General features: G+C 37.2%; 1 protein-coding gene across 1 annotated transcript in view; it reads right to left on the bottom strand.

Moving 5' to 3' along the window:
- Positions 1 to 19,116, bottom strand: part of LOC128136663 (A disintegrin and metalloproteinase with thrombospondin motifs 19-like) — a 40,450-nt gene that overhangs the window by 6,396 nt on the left and 14,938 nt on the right. The window contains 3 exon segments of the mRNA XM_052776583.1: positions 15,445 to 15,597; positions 17,514 to 17,583; positions 17,585 to 17,713. Of these exon segments, the coding sequence (XP_052632543.1) occupies positions 15,445 to 15,597; positions 17,514 to 17,583; positions 17,585 to 17,713 (352 nt within the window).

The following is a 19,116-nucleotide window of genomic DNA, read 5'->3' as shown; positions in this document are numbered from 1 at the left end:
TTCATCTATGCAGGTGCCTTTGTGAAGAGCACTCTGTCAGCAGTCATGTCTTCTCTATATCAGATGAGCTCTGGCCTGAAAGCTTCTCGTGACTGCAACTGAGAAAATATGCAACGAGCAGACAGATCTCTCTCTTGGCTAATCAGTGTTTGGGGCCTGAGCTTCTATGCAGAATTTGGCAAGATTTTGGCATTAAAATCTTAACTGGTGAATTAACATCCTTTTAACGACTGAGTTGTGAGATATTTCAAAGAGTGTTATGAAGCATTATAATGTAGTTTTCTATCCAAAGCTGTATACATCTTGCTAACAACTAATTTTAGTCTTGTATGACCTAGTTATTAACATCCCAACTTTAGAGGAAGAAACTGACACTAAAGGATGATAAAATAAAGTGTCTCAGTTCATATAGGAAATAGGTGGCAAAGCAGGAAATAAAATAAGAAACTTGCCTTCTGTTTCATCTTCTTTTCTTATCACAGAAATGTACTAATTTTTAACTTTGTGTTTATTCTTATTTTATAAAACTGAGAATTTTTATTAAGTCTTGTAAGATATTTGGGGAAAATTGTGAAGAGGCAGGGCTACCACATTGATTTGCAATCCAAAACTTTCAAAGCCAGCCTGATCAGTTTACAAGTAAAGAGAGGTTTTTCCAAACCACTAGTTTTTTAAAATCAACCAGGGATTTGATAGTCAAGCTGTGCTCTTCCCTGTTCACACATCATCATCATCAGCAGTGTCTGACTTCAGAATTAAGAATTCTACTGATTCGAAGCCAGAAAAAAATAATATCTTTTTACCATATCTATATTATCTCACATTCAAAGTAGTATGAAATAGTACAAAATAGGGAAAACACACTTCAGGTATGGCATTTAGCAGTGCATTTGCTAGCTACACAGACAAACAGTGAGATTTCTGTTTGTCTCCATGAAGTGGTCTTAAACCTGAATTTGTGCTGCAAATACATCAGCCAACTGCTGGTATAACTGAGAGCAGCCACTGAATATTGGAGGATGAAAGGAATCCATAATATCTTTCTTTTTCACTCTGCAAAGGTATGGACTTGGTCCAATTTCACTAGTAGACATCTCAACTTCTGCAAACCAGCTAGATGTAACTCAGAGCAACAGCTCTGACCCTCATTTTGATACTCATTTTACTACACAGGCATGTGCACATTCTAGCTGAAGCAGACTCCTCCAAAACTGTCTCCTAAGCTTGTCTGACTTTTGGATTTCTCTCACTGAAAATATTGAACCTGAGGCAAATACCTCTCTCTGGATGTGCAGCTGTCACGTTTTAGGTAGCACTTGTGGTATGTAGCTAAAGCTGCATAGCTTCTGTATACTTCTGGAGTTTCCATGTTTAAAACTGTAACAAAGCTTTCAAGGTACAGGAAAGAAAAAATACTTTCACTTTTACATAGTTAAGCTGTGAATTTAATCAGAAAGCAATCTCTCTGTCAAAAGTGCTTGTATTTTCCATGACTTTATATATAAATATATATATATTAATATAAGGCTTACGTACACAAAATTTACAGAAAATGCCCACTCCAAACCAATCTGTAGCAACTTGCATCAACTCAGCAGATCTCTGATTAATTTCAACCCACAGCTTTTATTACTAGTGAATGAAGAATACTTTTCTATTGCACTTCTTCCCACTTCCTCCACCTCCCAAATGTCACTCTTGCACATGCTGTACTTTTTTTTTGTGGTGGTGAGTTAGATTTTACTTCTGACTGTTCAGATGACCTACACTTTAAGGCCTTGTAGCTGATTAGTAAAAATTCCCGTAGGACAACTGTGTTTGTAGGTTTAGACTAAATGTTCTAATACGCAGCCAGAGGTTTTTTATGTGGCTGTTAATCTGTGCATTTTGGACACAGTCCTAAAGGTACCGTAAAACCGTTCAAGCAGCAAGACATGTAAAACATTCCTGTTAAAGATTACAAAAAATTCCTGGATAAATATAGTTAACAGCTATTTTTTTGAAAGTTCTTCTTTCTTTGAAATAAAATCTACCCACCCTGTTTGAATTTTGTCCTACTTTTGAACTTCTTTTAGACATAATTTCAAGGACAGAAACCTAGGCGTTAAATATAACAATCCTTACACTTGGCATGCACACCCGTTACCCAAGATTCCTTCTTCCTGTTCCCTGCCAAAGATATATATTCTGGAGAGAATACATATTCCCAAGGCCAACAGCTGAGGAAGGTGCTGTAATGCCTTAGCCGCTTCCAGCTGGCCTTCGTAAGAAGTAGGAATTCCTAAATTAAGGGAAAAATTGTCACTGGCAGACAGTAAGAGTCAAAATGCATCTTCCTGCCAAGACAACAGGCAATCATTGAAGAGGCTGATACAAGCCACAATGAAAAACTCAATCTGTGACAATATTAACAGAATTGACTTGGACAATTTCTTTTCAAGAATAAATGGATTGTTCAATAAAAGGTTTTTACAAGTCTAAGTAGCATTCAAAGTGGAGAGCGATGTGCTCATAAGGAAACTCAGTGATGAGTTCTACTGGAAATTATTAGCAGAGCATTCCTAATCATTTATGTATAGGTTCATCAGTTCCAGCATTTAAGTGGTTTCAACCTTTTCATAAAGTGAGTGTGAAACAAGGATAGCAAGCAACCAGACTTTAGCAACAGGATCCATATTTGCTAACATGCTTGCAATCTGTTTGTGTATCTTGTATTTTTATGAAGTTTGCTTTTGAAGGCAGGTAGTAGATAAAGTGGTGCATTTGCTTTCAACAAAGACTTTATACTGAGTTTAGCAATATTCTTAACGGTTACTAAATAAAGCAAGTAATCTGCAATTTATTTAAGAACTTTTTTTTTTTATAAAGGCACTTGTGAATAGTATAACTAATACAAAAAGAGGGACTAACGGATCCAAACATAAGATGGGAGTCTGAGTTCTCCCACGCATCATTTCCAGGAAGGTCTTTCTGCCTCTCTCATTTCTGACACACCCAACACCTCAGTATGTGAATGCCAAATTTAAAATTCAGAACTTGTGCTAAGTTTAGCTGAAAAAATTCTGCTGTTGGTCCCTCCTAAGTTTAGCAAGTTTGAGTTGTCATTATTTATTTTATTTTTCTTTTCTCCTTTTATCCCCCCCCCCCCCCCCTTTTCTTTTTAGCTCTTCTTTCTGGAGTAATAATTAGTAGTGGATAACTGTTCAAAACAGGTAAGATTTTAAAGGAAGATAAACAGAGCCCCAGGTCACGTTTGATAAGTTGGGCTAGAGATAGGGTTCCTAGCGAGGAAACCCTCATCACCTCATCTCAAGAATCTGGACCTTTCTTTTTTTTTTTTTTAAATCCTTATTAGCTTCCCATGCAGAACAATTTAGTTGTTTGGTGGATGATGCGAAACTGCCTTTGGTAACAAGACAAGAAGCAACTGAAAGTTTGCAAGTAAAATTTGGTTGAGGAAAACCATGCAGAATTTGGTATAATATGATTATTAATGAAACAACAAAAAACCAAATCATTTTTTCAAGGACAGTATATAAAAATCTATACTTGAAAATACCATTACTCATTTACTCTGAATCAGTAGTGGGGTTTGATAGGCTTCAATCTTAACAGACTTGCTGGACTCGGCTTGGAAGTAGCAAATTCTTTGTTTATATTTGAAACCTAGGTTCAGTTCCCCAATTTCTTTCTTGGATGAACTAATGAAACACAGTCACATACTTCATGATTTAAAAATCTTGATTGTCCCAATGAAACTAGTTTGTTTTGTTTGGACAGTTGGACTTATTAGTTCATTTAGGAAGCCTGCTCAGAGAAGTACTGGTGGGACGAGAATCTCCTCAAGCTCAGGGAAGGCTGATGCCACAATATACGTCTTCCCAGACTATGCAAGGAATGGGTAGAAGACCCTTGAATTTTGAAGGGAAATTTTCTTGCAAGACTAATTTTCTAATGTGGCACACAGGATAGATTTAGATCCTTCTGGAACCAGAAAAAGAGCAAAAGGGAAGGGTATTTTTTTCTGGTGGATTCCTCCACCAGCTTTATACTCATTTAAAAGCCTTTATCATTAAGATTTTCCTTTCCTCCACAAACAGAAATCTGATTATGATTGTATTATTTTCTAAAAAAATACTAAGATAAAAGTTCCTGAAAACTTCAAAAAGTGAAGACTAAACTTCAGCATTAAGCAGCAAAAATTCCATGTATGATAACCTGGGGTCCTGGTCTATAAAAATGACAGACTGTATTACAGCCTCTCATTCCCCCCCAAACCAAGGAAGGTATCAGCATTTTTCTCTCATCATGATGATCTATGTCAAAGCATGGACAAAAACTGTACTACCGTAATAGATAAAGGAAGTGATGTTTCTCCGTATGCTCCAGATGTACTTTACTTTAACATGGTTTTCCATTTTGTATTTATACTTTCTACAGAACTGTATTCAATACAAAAAAACACATTTCAGTTTTAAGACCATTTTAAGCATGACAAATGATCAATCATACAACAGCATTCTACATGGCTGCAGTTTTCTACAGTAAAAAGCAGAGATATTCAGACTTATTAATAATATACAAATACATCCTCCAAGAACATTTTTTAATTTTTTTAAATTACAGGGCAATCTTGACTTTTCTATTAAAAAAAAGAGTTAGGCAATTGGTCCAAAACTCACGTCAATGGTTTCACCACCACATTATTATCTCTTTTTTTCAGGTAAAGGTGCCCAGCAAAATATGTATCCCTGCTTTAGCTTAAATGCGATATACTCTCTAAACTGACTGAAGACCATCACAAGTTATAGATCTATAGGGCAACCATCAGATTATTTCCATGCCTCTCAGTGATATGAAGCCTTCACTTTTGTTTTCCCAGTTCTGTAAATTGTATTTATCCTTCATGGTTTCTAAAGGCAATACAGATACAAAGCTGAAACCAAATATTCAACTTAATTTTTTTAATAAAATAGATCTGTGATGGTTGTGATATTCTGAGATGAGGGAAGTAAAAGCAAGCCGTATGATCACCATTTCTTTACGATCTTTACCCTCCAGCCCAGGAAACAAACTCTAGTCAACAGCACTTTTACAGAACTATAGCTTGTTTTCAATGGCTACGCATATTTTATCAATTCTAAAGGTACTAAAGGTTTGCCTAAGTCTGTATGTTACTTTTAAAGTATGTCAACAAAGAAACCGGAAGGAGACCATTATTTGTTAGAGCCATGTGATAAAACTGGTTGTGAGAGAATTCACACATAGTGGATTAGACTCAACATTACACTGCCAACACGTTGTAAAAAATCCTTTATATGGCATACCGTATATATTACTGCCATTAGTGCTTAGTGATGAGTAAGACATTATTATATCTCACACTTCCATATCTGAGAGATCACTGCATGGTATTTTGGCAGAAGATGACTTTCCATTGATTATAACTATCAAACACCCAAAGAAGAATCTGGAAGCAGTTAGATTTGACGACCTCATAATTACCTTTATCTTTCTGATGAAATTAGTTGGAGTATGTCACTCTGGGCTGATAAAAATGAACTCTTAAAAAGAATTTGAAATATTAACCTTTGAGTATGCAGTTTAATGTTAGCATATATCACAATGCTGGCCTGCTGCTCTGTAGAAAACCCTCCAGGGAAAAGCATAGCTCATGAGCACAAAAATGTAATTAAGGGATTATGGTATTTCTAATGAAAAGACAATTAAAAGAACCCATTAAGGACATAAAGGAAATGTCATAGGAGGGGGAAAAAAACCTTCGAGAAAGCCCTTTCTCTTTAAAATTTCTACTATTCTATCTGTTTACTTTTCAGAAATCAAAGAAACAATGTCAAAAAGCTGTTTTGTACCACATAAAATGAAGTATTTGCCTTTAAATAACATCACACTATGTAGCACCCTCATTTTTCCAGTAGTATTACAAGTAAAAGAAAGACATCAACCCTAACCATGACTTCACTTCCATTCACCATATCCACCAAATTTTAAATCACGAAGATCTGAAGTGGTAGCAGGTAACTCAGCTAAATGGGTATAAAAGCTATTAAAAAAAAAAACAAAACACAAAGAATTGAGAGTTTATGAGGAAACTGAACCCTAAGGACTTTTTTTAGTGGGAATACTATGATCCTACATATGGGTCATTGCTTTTGAAATAAAAACCTTAAAAGAGAAACAGAGAAAATTACATAGAAAAATACCTTAGACCTATCAATAAAACTTCCACTGGTTAATTTTCTCTTCAAAGTGTCAAAACATTCTTCATTGGAAGAAAATGGATTTCCAGAAAATTATTCTAATTGCTTTACTGGTAGGAAAACCATACTGAAGTGTAACACTTTCATTATGTTTGATGAGGTCACCCAAAAGCATGACTGTCCTGAGGGAGCTATCAGAGGGCCAGGAGATAGACAATGTTGACCTGAGTTGTTGTGATCCTGTGATAAACTTACCAAAAAATGATCAATACGTTTGGGTGAACTCTGTTTTATGTCAACATTATTGGAAGTATTTGTGGCAAGATTAGATGAGGGAACTCTGGAGATTAAACATACATCTATGAACAACAGCCTGAACCAGCACAGATAAAGCAGAAAAGTAAATCTTTCTTACAGTATTTAAAAATATGTAATATTGCCTGTAATTCTTTAAAACTGGTAAATGAATAATGTTAAGTAGCTATTCTGATTCTGTCTTGCCAGTCAGAAATCACAGACTTTAATCTGAAACAATTACTTCAAAAGACATTTTCAAGAATTAGTTATTAATTGTAAAGTATTTTCAGCTAGTAACTAGTTACAAGCTATTAGAAAACAGTAAAAAGTGAGAATCATACAGGTTAAAGCAAAATAACAAAAAATAAACAACAATAAAAACTTTTGTGACAAAATGAGGACTTCATAGAAGGTCCAAGTTTATCGCAAGAATGAATACCTGAAGCAGTATTATCTACATTAACTGCATGAAAGATAGGATAAAAAAATGCATGAAAGGAAAAAGATTTACAACACACAAAAATCAACTAGATCTCACAAGAGCAGAAGGATTATATAAATTCCAACAAAACCCAAGTGAACCGGCTAAATGAGTTACACTTTGGCAGATATACAGTCAGAGAAGCTGAGGAAAACATTTGGAAAGAGAGAGAGATGATCTTAGAGATGGAGATACACCAGGCAAAAGAACGCCTACTGGACTGAGTCTCAGCAGTGGACTGAGTAATTGAATTTTCCTGCACACATTGACAGCTTAGAATGACTTGTCAGCTATCAGAGAAAAAAATCTAGGCATTGTCATGAACAGACCGATGAAATGATTTGCCCAATGTGTATCACTAAGCAAAAGCAAGAAAGAACATTAAGACAGAAATTAGAGTAATGAACACGCAGCAAAAGCCTACGCTGAAAAGATAAAAAAGTATGTGGTTCAAAATGTCAGGGGACTGGTGTTCTCCTCCGAACTGTGGGACCAGCCACGAAAAGTCAGACAAACTGCAGTATTTACTAGTTTGTATACTGAGATAGTCTTCCAATGTAGACTCAGGTACATAATCAGTTACTGTAAAGAGACTGGAGATTCTTACGTAGAATGGGCTGTACATACATAACACACTCATTTCAGTTAAGTAGAATTCTGAGAAGATAAAACAGAAGTTGCTGCTCGTTTGTCTTGTCGCTCCCTTTGCTGTCTGATGTTACTTCTAATTCCATCAGCTCCTTTCTTACTTACTTGTGATGTTATATGAGGTATTTTTGCACATAAATTCAGCATAGCTCCTTGGGACACTGAAATTCTGATGGTCAGTGTAGTCCCTATCTTATAAAATTTTGTTGAGAATAATCTTTTTAGACGGAGCCTGATTGAGCAAAAATTAGTGTCAGCACAAGGACACTGAAGGGATGCTCAGTGTTACTACTCTTCCTCAGTCAGAATAGTACTCTGGGATACGCATCCTGCTACTTGGGCTATAACGTTCTGCATTGTAATTGTTGTGTAGTAGTGTTAGAGTAAAGATTTCACTGGTAAAGCACCATTTATCTACCTGCTGAACTATGCATCAGCCTTGCAGAAGGCTGTTCAAAGATCCCAGCAACCCTCAACAAAAATCGGTAGGCATTTCTGGGAAAGCACATAGGAAAGACCTGGATATAGGGCATTGCTTCTGTTCAGCAATTCCCAAGACCGTATTTCTTTACTTAAATCTATGTTTATATGCATATGTGTGCATATGTAAGTCCCCTGCAGCAGTAATGCCTGGCCTGGCACTATAAGGCTCACAACCAGAAAGGTTTGGGAATTGGTATTTCGCCTGATCTAGACTGCACTAGAGTGGCTTGGAAGACAGCAGCAGTGGCAAGGGGGGTGATGGGAAGATCCCACTGCTGTCCTTTGTAGCCGCATGACACATCTCCTGCTAGGTGTGAACTTGTCTCCTTCGCCTGGCCTTGTTTGCTCCAAGACATCACAACGTCCAAATGTTGAAAGACAGCACTGAGTAAGCCTCAGCACAAGCACGTGGGTTCCTGCTATCTTCTCTGTGGTAGAAACACTTAATGGTTATTCAGAGGCATCCTACTTGTACTTCTACCTCTAATAGTTATAGCTAAGGTGTTGGTTTATTTTTTCTAATTCTAGTTTTCTGGTTTCTAATTCATTTTTTTCCCCTGAAGGTAATCTCCATCTCCTTTTTAAAAACAAGATCTAGTATCAAATTTTAATGTTGCAATACAAATGTACATGTATGATTTTCTCTTTGTGAAGGTGTTTGGTAAATGCCATGATGCTTTAACAGTTTAACCAAACTTTCTCCCTGAATCAACACCTTCGTAATACTCTGTAAAATTTCAAGGAGCCTTTCACCTAGTTGGTCCAAAAAAAGCCATTCCAAGAACTTACCCAGTTGACAGTATCTTGTTTCACCAATTCACTTCTCATGAAAACATTTTGGCTCAATTTTGGGGAGCCGAAGCAATTAATTTTTAGTTTTAAAGAATGCTTAAAAAATACTCTTACCATTCTAGACATTCAAATTTTTTACCTCATTGTGTATAGTCCAAGACAATTTTTAAAATGACATAAAAATTGTTATAAATTAGCATTTTGGAAATCTGATATATGCAGGTTTTGGACTCCGGATTACAACTCTGTTCATCACCATTGAAAAGGGCCATTAATGCTAACAGACAATATCAGCACTTTTTAGGCTGCCAAACACCCGCACTCTCACTTTTCAGTAGGGCTGTAGGAAGAATAATTTCTTCAAACAGTCATTTGTATGGAAAGTAAGGTGTCAGATCACAATGCTCAGTGGATGCCCTGGATCTCTGAATCCGGTATACCACTAAAATACCTATCACAGCTACCTATCCTTTTGGGCAATGTCAGTTTGCCAAATCTGGCAATTCAATAAACAGCTAGAGAAGCTGCCTACAGGGGAGGTAATTACAGAAGGTAAAGGGACAGTTGGTTGTCAAGAATAGAAAACAGCAAAACAGAGATCATGTGTACAGCATGGATACGTACAGTCTATTCAACTTCAGATAAAATGGGCTGCCTTGTAGAGTGAAAAGTTTTTTTAAAATTCGTGCCAACTGACACAGCAATTTCTGCTTCACTAGAAATAAAAGTCTGCTTTGATGATATAGACACATCATTCTCACACCAGTAAGCCAGAGTCCAGTCAATCATACCTGTCAATTTTAAGGAGTGCCAAACACTGGTAAGGCAAATAGCAGCCAGACTGCTTTGCTTATAGCTGTGGTTTCAGGTGGTAGGTAGAATCACAAAGAATATGACTGGAAGGAGCACCCAGAAATTTTGTAAAGCTGCCCAAAAGCTCAAAGTCTACTAATACTAACAATATGTGACTCTGAAATATTGCTGGGCATACATGGAGGAAAACGTCATTTATTTATAAAGTTCTCAATTATCTATTTTAGCAGCATTTTTATCATTTTACTTCTACTACCAGGGAGTAAGAAAAACCCAGCTTGTTCAGGTATATTTCAGATGTCCTTTTCTTTTGGAATTTCTTAGACTTTCTCTAACTGTTAATGCTTATGAAGGTGACTTAGAAGTCAACTTTTTCAGGACCGATTTCTGTCCCTACCGTGCATCTCAGCACGCCGCCCTGAAAACCACTCTTTAAAATCAGCGCAGCCCAAAGCAATTTCATACAACTGCTGAACTCGTCAATGTTTTACCCTTTTCTTTCTCACACAGGCAACAACAGTGGCTGTGTAAGTGAATCTCCTCTTTCCCCATAGCACACTATCAGGCGGCACCCTGCAGCATGCTGTACATCTTGCAACGAGACTGTGGCTGTACAGACCCGCTTAAGCATGGGTCTGTATTTGCCTCTGCTACTTGCTGCCATCTTCCAGGCGTCCTCTTCTAGCTATGAGGGTTGGTTTTTCATGTTCCCCTTCTTTTTTCACTACACCATCTCTTGTACTCCATGAGAAGTTCATTATGGGCACCCACTTCTCTACTTCTTGAAGGGAACATTCAAAACAAATGTATAAAGGCTGTACCTTCTGCTTGAGACCCTCTCCTAGGACACACAGGAAAAAAAAGAGGAGCTGTTATCAAGTGGATTTAAAATTTTTTTTCTTTCTTTTCCTTTTTATTATCTAGTTGATTATATAGTTCTCCCCCTACCACGTCACTTGTCAGATAAGACTGCAAGCATCTTTCAGCAGGAACTGTAAGCTTCTTTTGCTGTTGTTTGTTCGTGCTTTGTTTTTCTATGGGCCCTAGTAAGGCTCAATCCTGATGGGAACTGTTGATGTGCCACAACTTAATTTTTTTCTAATATAATGCCACTTACAGATAATGCAATTCAAGAAACAAAACAACATCCGCCCACAATTACTTTTTGATTCCAGTTTGACATTCCCCAAAACTTTGCTTATCCTAAAGACGCTTGTAGCAGAAAACCAGCAAAGATGTCCCAGTAGATCTAAGTGTGATGCAGATACCAGCATTTCCCATTTATGTGTGATTTTGTGTGCGTGCAAAATGGGTAATGTCTACTTTCAAAATCCTTTTGAGTCTTATCAGTGCTTTTGCCTATTATTAAGGGTGGTCTTGTTCTGTTTTACTAGAAACAAAGACGGCATTACATTTATTCCAGGCAAAATACTACAGTACATTGAACTATTAAAAAAAAAATCTCTCTGAAACAAATAATGTTAATATTACAGGATTGGTTAGAAATGTACAAAAACCTCCCCACTCTCATTTCATTATATTGACATCTTCCATATGATTTGCTCATACTTCATTTCTGAAACAAAGACATACCTCATTTGCTGGAAACTAACTGTATAATTAACTCAATATAAAAGTTACTAACGTGATGGCAGTATTATTTTGACTTCTATCATTTCACAAAAGTCAAATAATTTCTCTGTCCATAAGTCTATTATTAATAGTATCATATTTTGACTCATGGCCAGCACTGTTCCATTCCCAGAATCTAAAAGAGCTAACAATTTTGGATGGGGAACCAAAGAATAAAACCAAGGCTAATTACCCTGTCAGTAAAACTGTAACATTAATATTATCCAAATTCTATTTTTTTTAATTGAAGGAGACCAAATCAGTTGAGTCTATTTGCTATGGAAATTTAGGGGTTGTTTAAATGTTTAAGCACACAGTTTAAAGGTTGAATGTCCTATGCTGTTGAATAGCTGGCAAAAAAAAGAATTTGTTTTTTTTCTTCTCTCCATTTTCACAGGTTCTCTGATTGCGACAGAAGAGAAGCAATCCTTATCACTGACAGCTGCTTTTTATACTACTCAATTGGGAGATCTCTCTGTGACCTGTTGGGTTCACTCTGTCTCCCTGCAACAGCTGCACACTTGACTTCCACCTCAATACACACATGCACACACACACACACGCATTCTGGGACTCACTGGTGTAAAAAGCAAGCAGTTGCTTTAGCAGATTAATATTTGTTCCCCATTTTCGCTTCTCCAGGCTATGGACAAAGTCCACTCTATCCCAACCATTGGGACCATTATCCCAGATGTCATATTTGACTCCTCTGCATCTCTGGTCTAACAGACAGATACTATTTAGACATTCTGGTGCTGCTGCTTCTTTAGTTTATACTGAATGCATCGTCCTTCCAGCTTCCATAGCCAAATGTCTTTTTAGAACTTAAACCATATTATCTTCTCTGGTCTCCTACACACACATACTTTATATTTCTTCATCTTACAGATGGCTTCTTCTAAATTCTACTCCATTGTCCAGTGTTTTGATTCTATTGTCCCCTGCTGAATGTCTCCAAAAGTTTCTGGTATAATATCACATCAAACTTAAGCTTTTAATTATTATTTTCAAACCCCACTCTCCAAATTATTCTCCCTTCTAAAATTCATCCTGCTTCTCATGCTTCATTTATTCCACCAATGTTCTGAAGATTCTACATAATAGCAAAAAAAAATATACACAGCTTCCTACATAAAGTACCCTAGACCTGCCCTTCAAGCACCCTATGCTGCTGACATTTAAGTCTTTTTTGGAGAATGACTTCTACAATGACATGAACTTCTCTAGTAAGCCAGGTAGATGTGTAAACATGCAGTTCACACGCATTTCATTTCACCTCTCCTCTGCCTACGTGTTTATCCTTAGATGATAAATTCCTCTGAGCATGACCCTGTCCTTATATAGCCTTGAAATGGGTGGTAATGGGCAGCTTAGTAAAGGACACTGCTGCTAATAAGATGGAGCTACGCCTTGCCCTAATTGGTGCTATAGTAGCTATGAGCTTTCCTCACCTGAAGGTAACTTTTACATTGTTAAATATGGTATTCCAAGGATGGCATTCACTGGGAGAAGACAATGTAATTGGTAATGTTGCTAGGTGCTGGGTCCAGAAGCTCATTTTGAGCCTTTATTCTTTACTTTCTCATCATACTCATTTTCCTCACAAGGGCAGGCACAGAGCCCAACTGATGTTAAGGACACCAATATTTGGCGTATTTACCCACCTTGCTGACTTAAGAGCTATTACGGAGTTTAATGCTACATACAGGCCAGGTTATACAGCATACTTTTAAATTAAGTCAGAGTTTTAGAAGGATTGATGTGTTTATTGACCTATCGGAGCTTGCAATTTTGGTCAAATTTTCTTTGATCTTGGTATTATTGTTAAAACATTGAGCAGAAGAATTATTTGATCTCTGTGTGGCTGTACCTCTAAAACAAATTAACTCCATTACAGTACTATTATGATTATTATTAATGTTATCTTTTCAGTAATAGTGCAATTTAAGCTTCATTTAAAATTATGCCTTAGCAGTTCAAGGGGAGCAGCAAAGCCAATAAGGATCACATTAAGCCTCTTGTTTCAATGTGTGAGAAGCGTCATTTAATTTTTTCAAGCCAAGTCTTGGCATTAGCTTGGGGGAACTTGGCTCTGCTCAAAGGAACAGCCTTCTGTCAATGTCAAGAACAATCCTAAAGAGTAAGAACAGTGAACACAGAAGGCTGCACTGAACTTCTGAGTTAGAAAGAAACAGTGAGCAAAGATTAACATTTATCTGAGCTTTCCATTTGTTTCCCCCATTGCAGATATATTAACATGTATGCCATGACTTCATGTTGCTATGTACTCTAGCAATGGAACAGAATAGTAACAGGGAATAAAAAAAGGAAATCCAAGTATATTTTAAATTGAACTCATGTCTCTGTAGAGAAATTAAAGTATCTATTTTTTGGTATAAATCTTGGAAAATCTCAGCTGCACAAGTCACAGTCAGGCTGTATGTTAACTCTTCAAAAGGTTTTGTCGATTCCATATGAAATATTTCCTCATCTCCTAGTTCTGAAGTTTAAAGTACAGTTTAGGTGACAGTGTTACAGCTTTGACTGTAAGAGGAAAGCAGAACATACAAGATGTCAGTAAATTTTGAACGGGAAGAAGTAAGTTCTTGTACATTCGTCTAGGACATGGATGTTTGTGAAAAGTACCGAATTAGAGACTAAAGGTCTTCTTTTCTCCAGAGGGCACTGGGAATACAGTGTAACTGTCTGAATATCTCCACATAGCCTCAGCAACCCCAATTTGAAAGAATGCTTCAACTAAGAAAGCAGATGGTCATCCCTCTATAGTCTACTTGCTGCTGGTGGTAGTGCTAAATGATGCAGGTTTTTACTGCAGTTCTGTGGCATGGAAGTGCAAATACTAAACTTCATTGCCAAACACATCTTCTTGTGAAAGTAACCCTGCTACTGAAGGGTTTAAAAAATTAATGGTTATACTACTTTGAGCTTTTGAAGTAACTAAGGTAGGGGGGTTATCGTCTAGTTTTCGTAAGGCTGTTCCAAAACATTTCCAAATATTTTAAATGATCACCACTATAAAAAAAAAAAAAATCATTTGACACTATCCTTTATCCTTTAAATGTGAAAAAAAGTAAAGAATATGGAATATATAGTAATGTGACAGTAACAATTTGTACTGCATTGTCATAAAATGGGAGCTCCCAAGCAGAATTCTATGAAACACTAGTTGCCCACAGAGTACTTGCACCTAATTCTTGGAAGGCTGGCTAGCCATACACTGTTGGCTATAGTCCTTGTTTCCAGCTGTTACATCACATGAAAGACAACTAAAAATACATTAAATACTTCTCCATACAAGCAAGTTAAAAACTGCTGCAATAACGCTAGGCATTGAAAGTAGAAGTGTTGTGTGCAAAGTTATGACAAGAAGCAAGGGAAAAAAAAAGATTACAATCTCTCTGCTAAAGTGTGGTCTGTGATATGGCAAGAGAAAACCCTGAGAAGGTTCAATTTCAGTATTGCAGCATGTTCTGGCTATTCAAAACTGTATCAGATGTTCAAGGTCCCAGTCCAACAACACATTCAATCACAGATCTAACCAATATTTTCTGTTATAGTTTGGCCTATGCTTATGTACCTCACTGAAAACAAAACCCATATGCCAAGGAAATAATGTATTGACAGCTACGTCAGGTGTTCAGAATAGACAGTAACAGATGCTTCCTAGATATTAAATGGTCTATGTAGAAATTTAATAGGCTAAAGGTGCTTCCTTATAAGGCCGGAGGGTGTAACGTTGGAAACACAAATCAAGTGTGCAAACTGTGAGGTTGGAGCGAGCTGCAGTTTCTGGAGTTGTTTGCCTGCCTACTGACAACAGTAAATTTATACCAGATTTGCATGATATTGAAGATTCATCTCACACTTTCTTCATATTTCTCATTTTTATTTCTACTGTGGTCTCAGTGACTACATGTTTTGGGTTGGGGTTTTTTCATAGCCTTATTGTTCCCTCAGCTGGGAGACTCCTACACTTCTGTTAAAAGCAATTTTTACAAATAATTCAGCTTGCAAAATGTATTATGCTGTGAAGCACTAGTATCAACGATGCCTCACCTTAGACCAGTCTCCCATTCTCCAGACGTAGCATTTGGAATAGTCCTCACAGTCCTCTGCTTCTTTAGGTCTTGTGGACAAAACACATTTCTTGCGGGGATTGGTGCACCTCACAGTCCGATGCCGTACTCCCTTACCACACTTTACAGAGCACTGCGGGAAAAAGATGTTTTTCAGGTTTCTACAAAAGTCATAGTTAGCCCATTTTATCCCCTTCTAATGACCTCTGCTAGGCTAACATAAATATTTCAAGACTTCAGTGCTTTCCCAACTTCCAATTTTCAATTGCATAGACACTGGATTTGTTAAAAACTAACAAAAGAACAAAAATTCTGTATAGGGCAGAATGAGAATTGTTGCATTTTCAGCTAAAAATATATAATTAGCTCAAAAATTATTTGCTTAAGGAAAAGCTAGGTTTTCGGATATGAAAACATCTGAAAAACTTATGATGAAGTGAATGCAAAATGTTATACTGAAAATATTAGGCAATCTTTGTTCTACGAATGAAAGGAAATACAATGAAAGAAAATCTAAATGTTCATAAAAATAAGATATGAAGCAACTTCAGAAAAATTCTGCTAGTGCCTAATAGACCTATTTTGGGAAGGAAAAAAGTTAAAACGGAAAAGTAAATATTCTAAAACTATGCAAGAATCCAGACTAAATTTGAAAATTCAAAGTCACTGCATATACAGCATGTGAAAACTCTCTTCAAGTTGCACAGAAGGTCTTAATCTATGGTTTTTTTCACCATTCCCACTTACACTGCCAAAAGTTATGCCATTTCCTTCTCAAAACATTATCACCGCTTTTGATCATCCCACTGCTTGCAGATGAAAACTCTCCTTTGCCAAACTGATTATAACTGCAGGAAGCAGTAATGGCTAGCTTCCAATATAATGGTGATAGTAGGAATGGCCATGGGAAACACCTCACTCTTCAGAATATATTTATTGCTTCCAACAAAAACATGCTCACTTATTTCTCATCTCTCGAGTAAAACAAACCAACTAAACAATCTGCGTTTCTTTCTTGCACCTCTGTAAGTGAATATAATTCTTCTCACAACTAGCCCTTGCATTATAAACCTCTGTGTACCAAACCATTAACTGCTGCTATTTACTTCTGTTATCTCTACCTTAGCATCTGCTTTTCATCTTTGAAAACATTCCCTATGTCTTAGCTCTTTCTTGCTTGGGGATCAAGGGGTGCTGCTGAGCAGAGGAGCCCAAAGAAGGGACTGCACCCACATTCAGAAGCTGCTATTTGTATTTTGAACCTGGAGGGACCCATAGCACAGCTTCTGGTATGGGAGGCAATCAGAATTGCCTTTGCTCTGCCAATAGAGGGAGAAGCTCCAAATAACGCCTTCAGCTTGTCCAGATAGCAGTGATAACAAACCCTTTCTTCCTCCACAGTCAATTACTTTTAGAAGTAGTATAACTTCGAAGAAGAAAGCCAAATGGACATGCACGTTAGAAGATCTTAAATTAATAAAGCTTTCTGAATAATTACATTCTACAGCAACGCTTCAGGATGCAACATATGCAAAACTGTGTTATTTACAAGTCCTTTTGCCCACTGCTTGTGCTGTTCTTGGAAAAAGAGGTGAGAAGAGAGAGGAAGGGAAGGAAATGTCCTTCTTTGCAAGCATAGAAAAGCTTCATAGCCTCTTTGAAGCAGAACAGCGGCAACCATCTGCTGTTCAACATCTCTTGGTACAAAAGTATGTCAGAGATGTTCCCACTCTGAACTCGAGGTCTGGTAGCTCATAAGTGATGGCCTTAATTCCATTTACCTCTGGCTACTACAGTCAGGACATACTTGGTTATATGTGCTTGAAAACCAGCCAAAAGAAACTGTTCCAGGACATTAACTAGGTAAAATGTAGTAGTTCTACACGCCTGGTTTTCCTAGTCCCTGAACCCTTTGCCAAATCATTGCATGAGGACCGTGAAAATCACTAGGCTGAGCTGTGCCACTTGCCGTTGAAAAAAATCTTATTCCCAGAAAATAGTAGGGCATAAATAATCACTGTGAACTATTTGTGTAAATAAATGCAGCACCTCAGACCAGACTCCCGCCTCCCACACAGTCATGCAGTCCTGGCCTTCACAGCGCTGTGCAGAAGCTTGGCCCAAGGCAATCCCTCTCCCTAGCTCTGATCAGGGTCCCATTTCTAAGCTGCTGTGTGCAGGCTACTTGTCTGTTCTGTGTCCCTTTCCCACATGCCCTTGAACACGGAGTCCATTCTGTCATCATCCATCTGCAAAGAAATACAGGCAATGCAGTAACAAGAAATCAGGAAGGAAAAAGTACCATCACATCATCTTACTCTCTTGCTTACCAGTACACACACCCAAGACATACTTGCATAGTTTCTGCCTCCTTTTAACTTCCACTTTGTTAATGGACTACTTATTAATCTAACATATTTTACATTAAATGAGGTGTTAATGTTCATATCTTTTCATTCTCCAGCCCATTGTCCTTATGTTTTCAGAGTAGTCTCCTCTCATTATAATTCCAATTAGAAAAGCTCCAAAATACACACACATTTTAAAGATGACAGATCACCGATCAGCCCGTTATTCTCTATCTATATGATTATCTATACGATAAGTGCATGCCATGCACGTAAAGTCCAGCATTCTTTGAAAATACTCAGTTGCACGACAGAATCACCCCTGCGTTAAAGGCTCATTGCTCCAGAGAAAGTTTAGAAGCTCAGACTTCTTCACGTTCTTCAGGTTTGGGCCTAACTCAGGCTGTGTAGTTTAAATTGCAGCAGCAAGGAAGGCTGATGCAACTTGGCAGAGCCCACATACCTGGAGAGCAATCGTTATAGAACATAGTTTTCCCCAAATGTTCTGTAGCTCCAGACTATGGCCATGTGCCCTTAAAAATCAAACAGCTCTGCCACTGATGCAGTACACAAATGTATCCCAGGAGACTTAGATTGCAAAGGAGAGTTTTTAGGAAACTGAGATTTAATGAATCTGTTCCAACCTTCTGTCACGCGTTTGTTGTAAGAAAATAAAACATTTAACTAAGGATTTTTTATTGTCAGTCCAGAGACTCAATTTATAAATCACAGCCTGTCATGATAATGCAATAGTTTAAGATACTTCTTGAAGTGCCAATAACAAACAACGATTTATGCAAGCATATGCTTTAGTTACTTTTCTGTTGAAAGCTAACAATATTTGTTTTGTAAAAATCACTAACACAGTATGAAAAACTGGATGTATGTTAAGGATCATGATACCTTTCTACATTTCTCAGCACAGCATCTCTGAGTAGCAATAAGCAACATTTAAAATGTTTCATTTAATAAGCTGGATAAAGTACAGAGCATTGAAAATTTCTAGTTGAGAATGCTTCAGAAAAAGATCAGACTATTACATTTCTATCCATTAAGTGCACAGTGATGTTAATACAATAAAATAAAGATCTGCTCAAGTATGTATATAATGAAATACAAATAATCCCTCCAAAGTGTGATGCCCTAGTCCGGGGAAGTCCAAAACTCAGTGGTGTGGTCTTACTTAAAATGTATCATATCTTGCATTTTATCAATTTCAGTATTTCATCCTTTCCAAGAAAGCCATGTCTTCTGGTTCATTTTACATACTTTCTTCAACAATATTTGCATTTTATTTACTCTGC

The sequence above is a fragment of the Harpia harpyja genome, chromosome Z (assembly GCF_026419915.1).
Source record: "Harpia harpyja isolate bHarHar1 chromosome Z, bHarHar1 primary haplotype, whole genome shotgun sequence".
Taxonomy (NCBI): Eukaryota; Metazoa; Chordata; class Aves; order Accipitriformes; family Accipitridae; genus Harpia; species Harpia harpyja.
The sequence above is the reverse complement of the archived record's forward strand: the minus strand, read 5'-3'. Positions and strand labels throughout refer to the sequence as shown.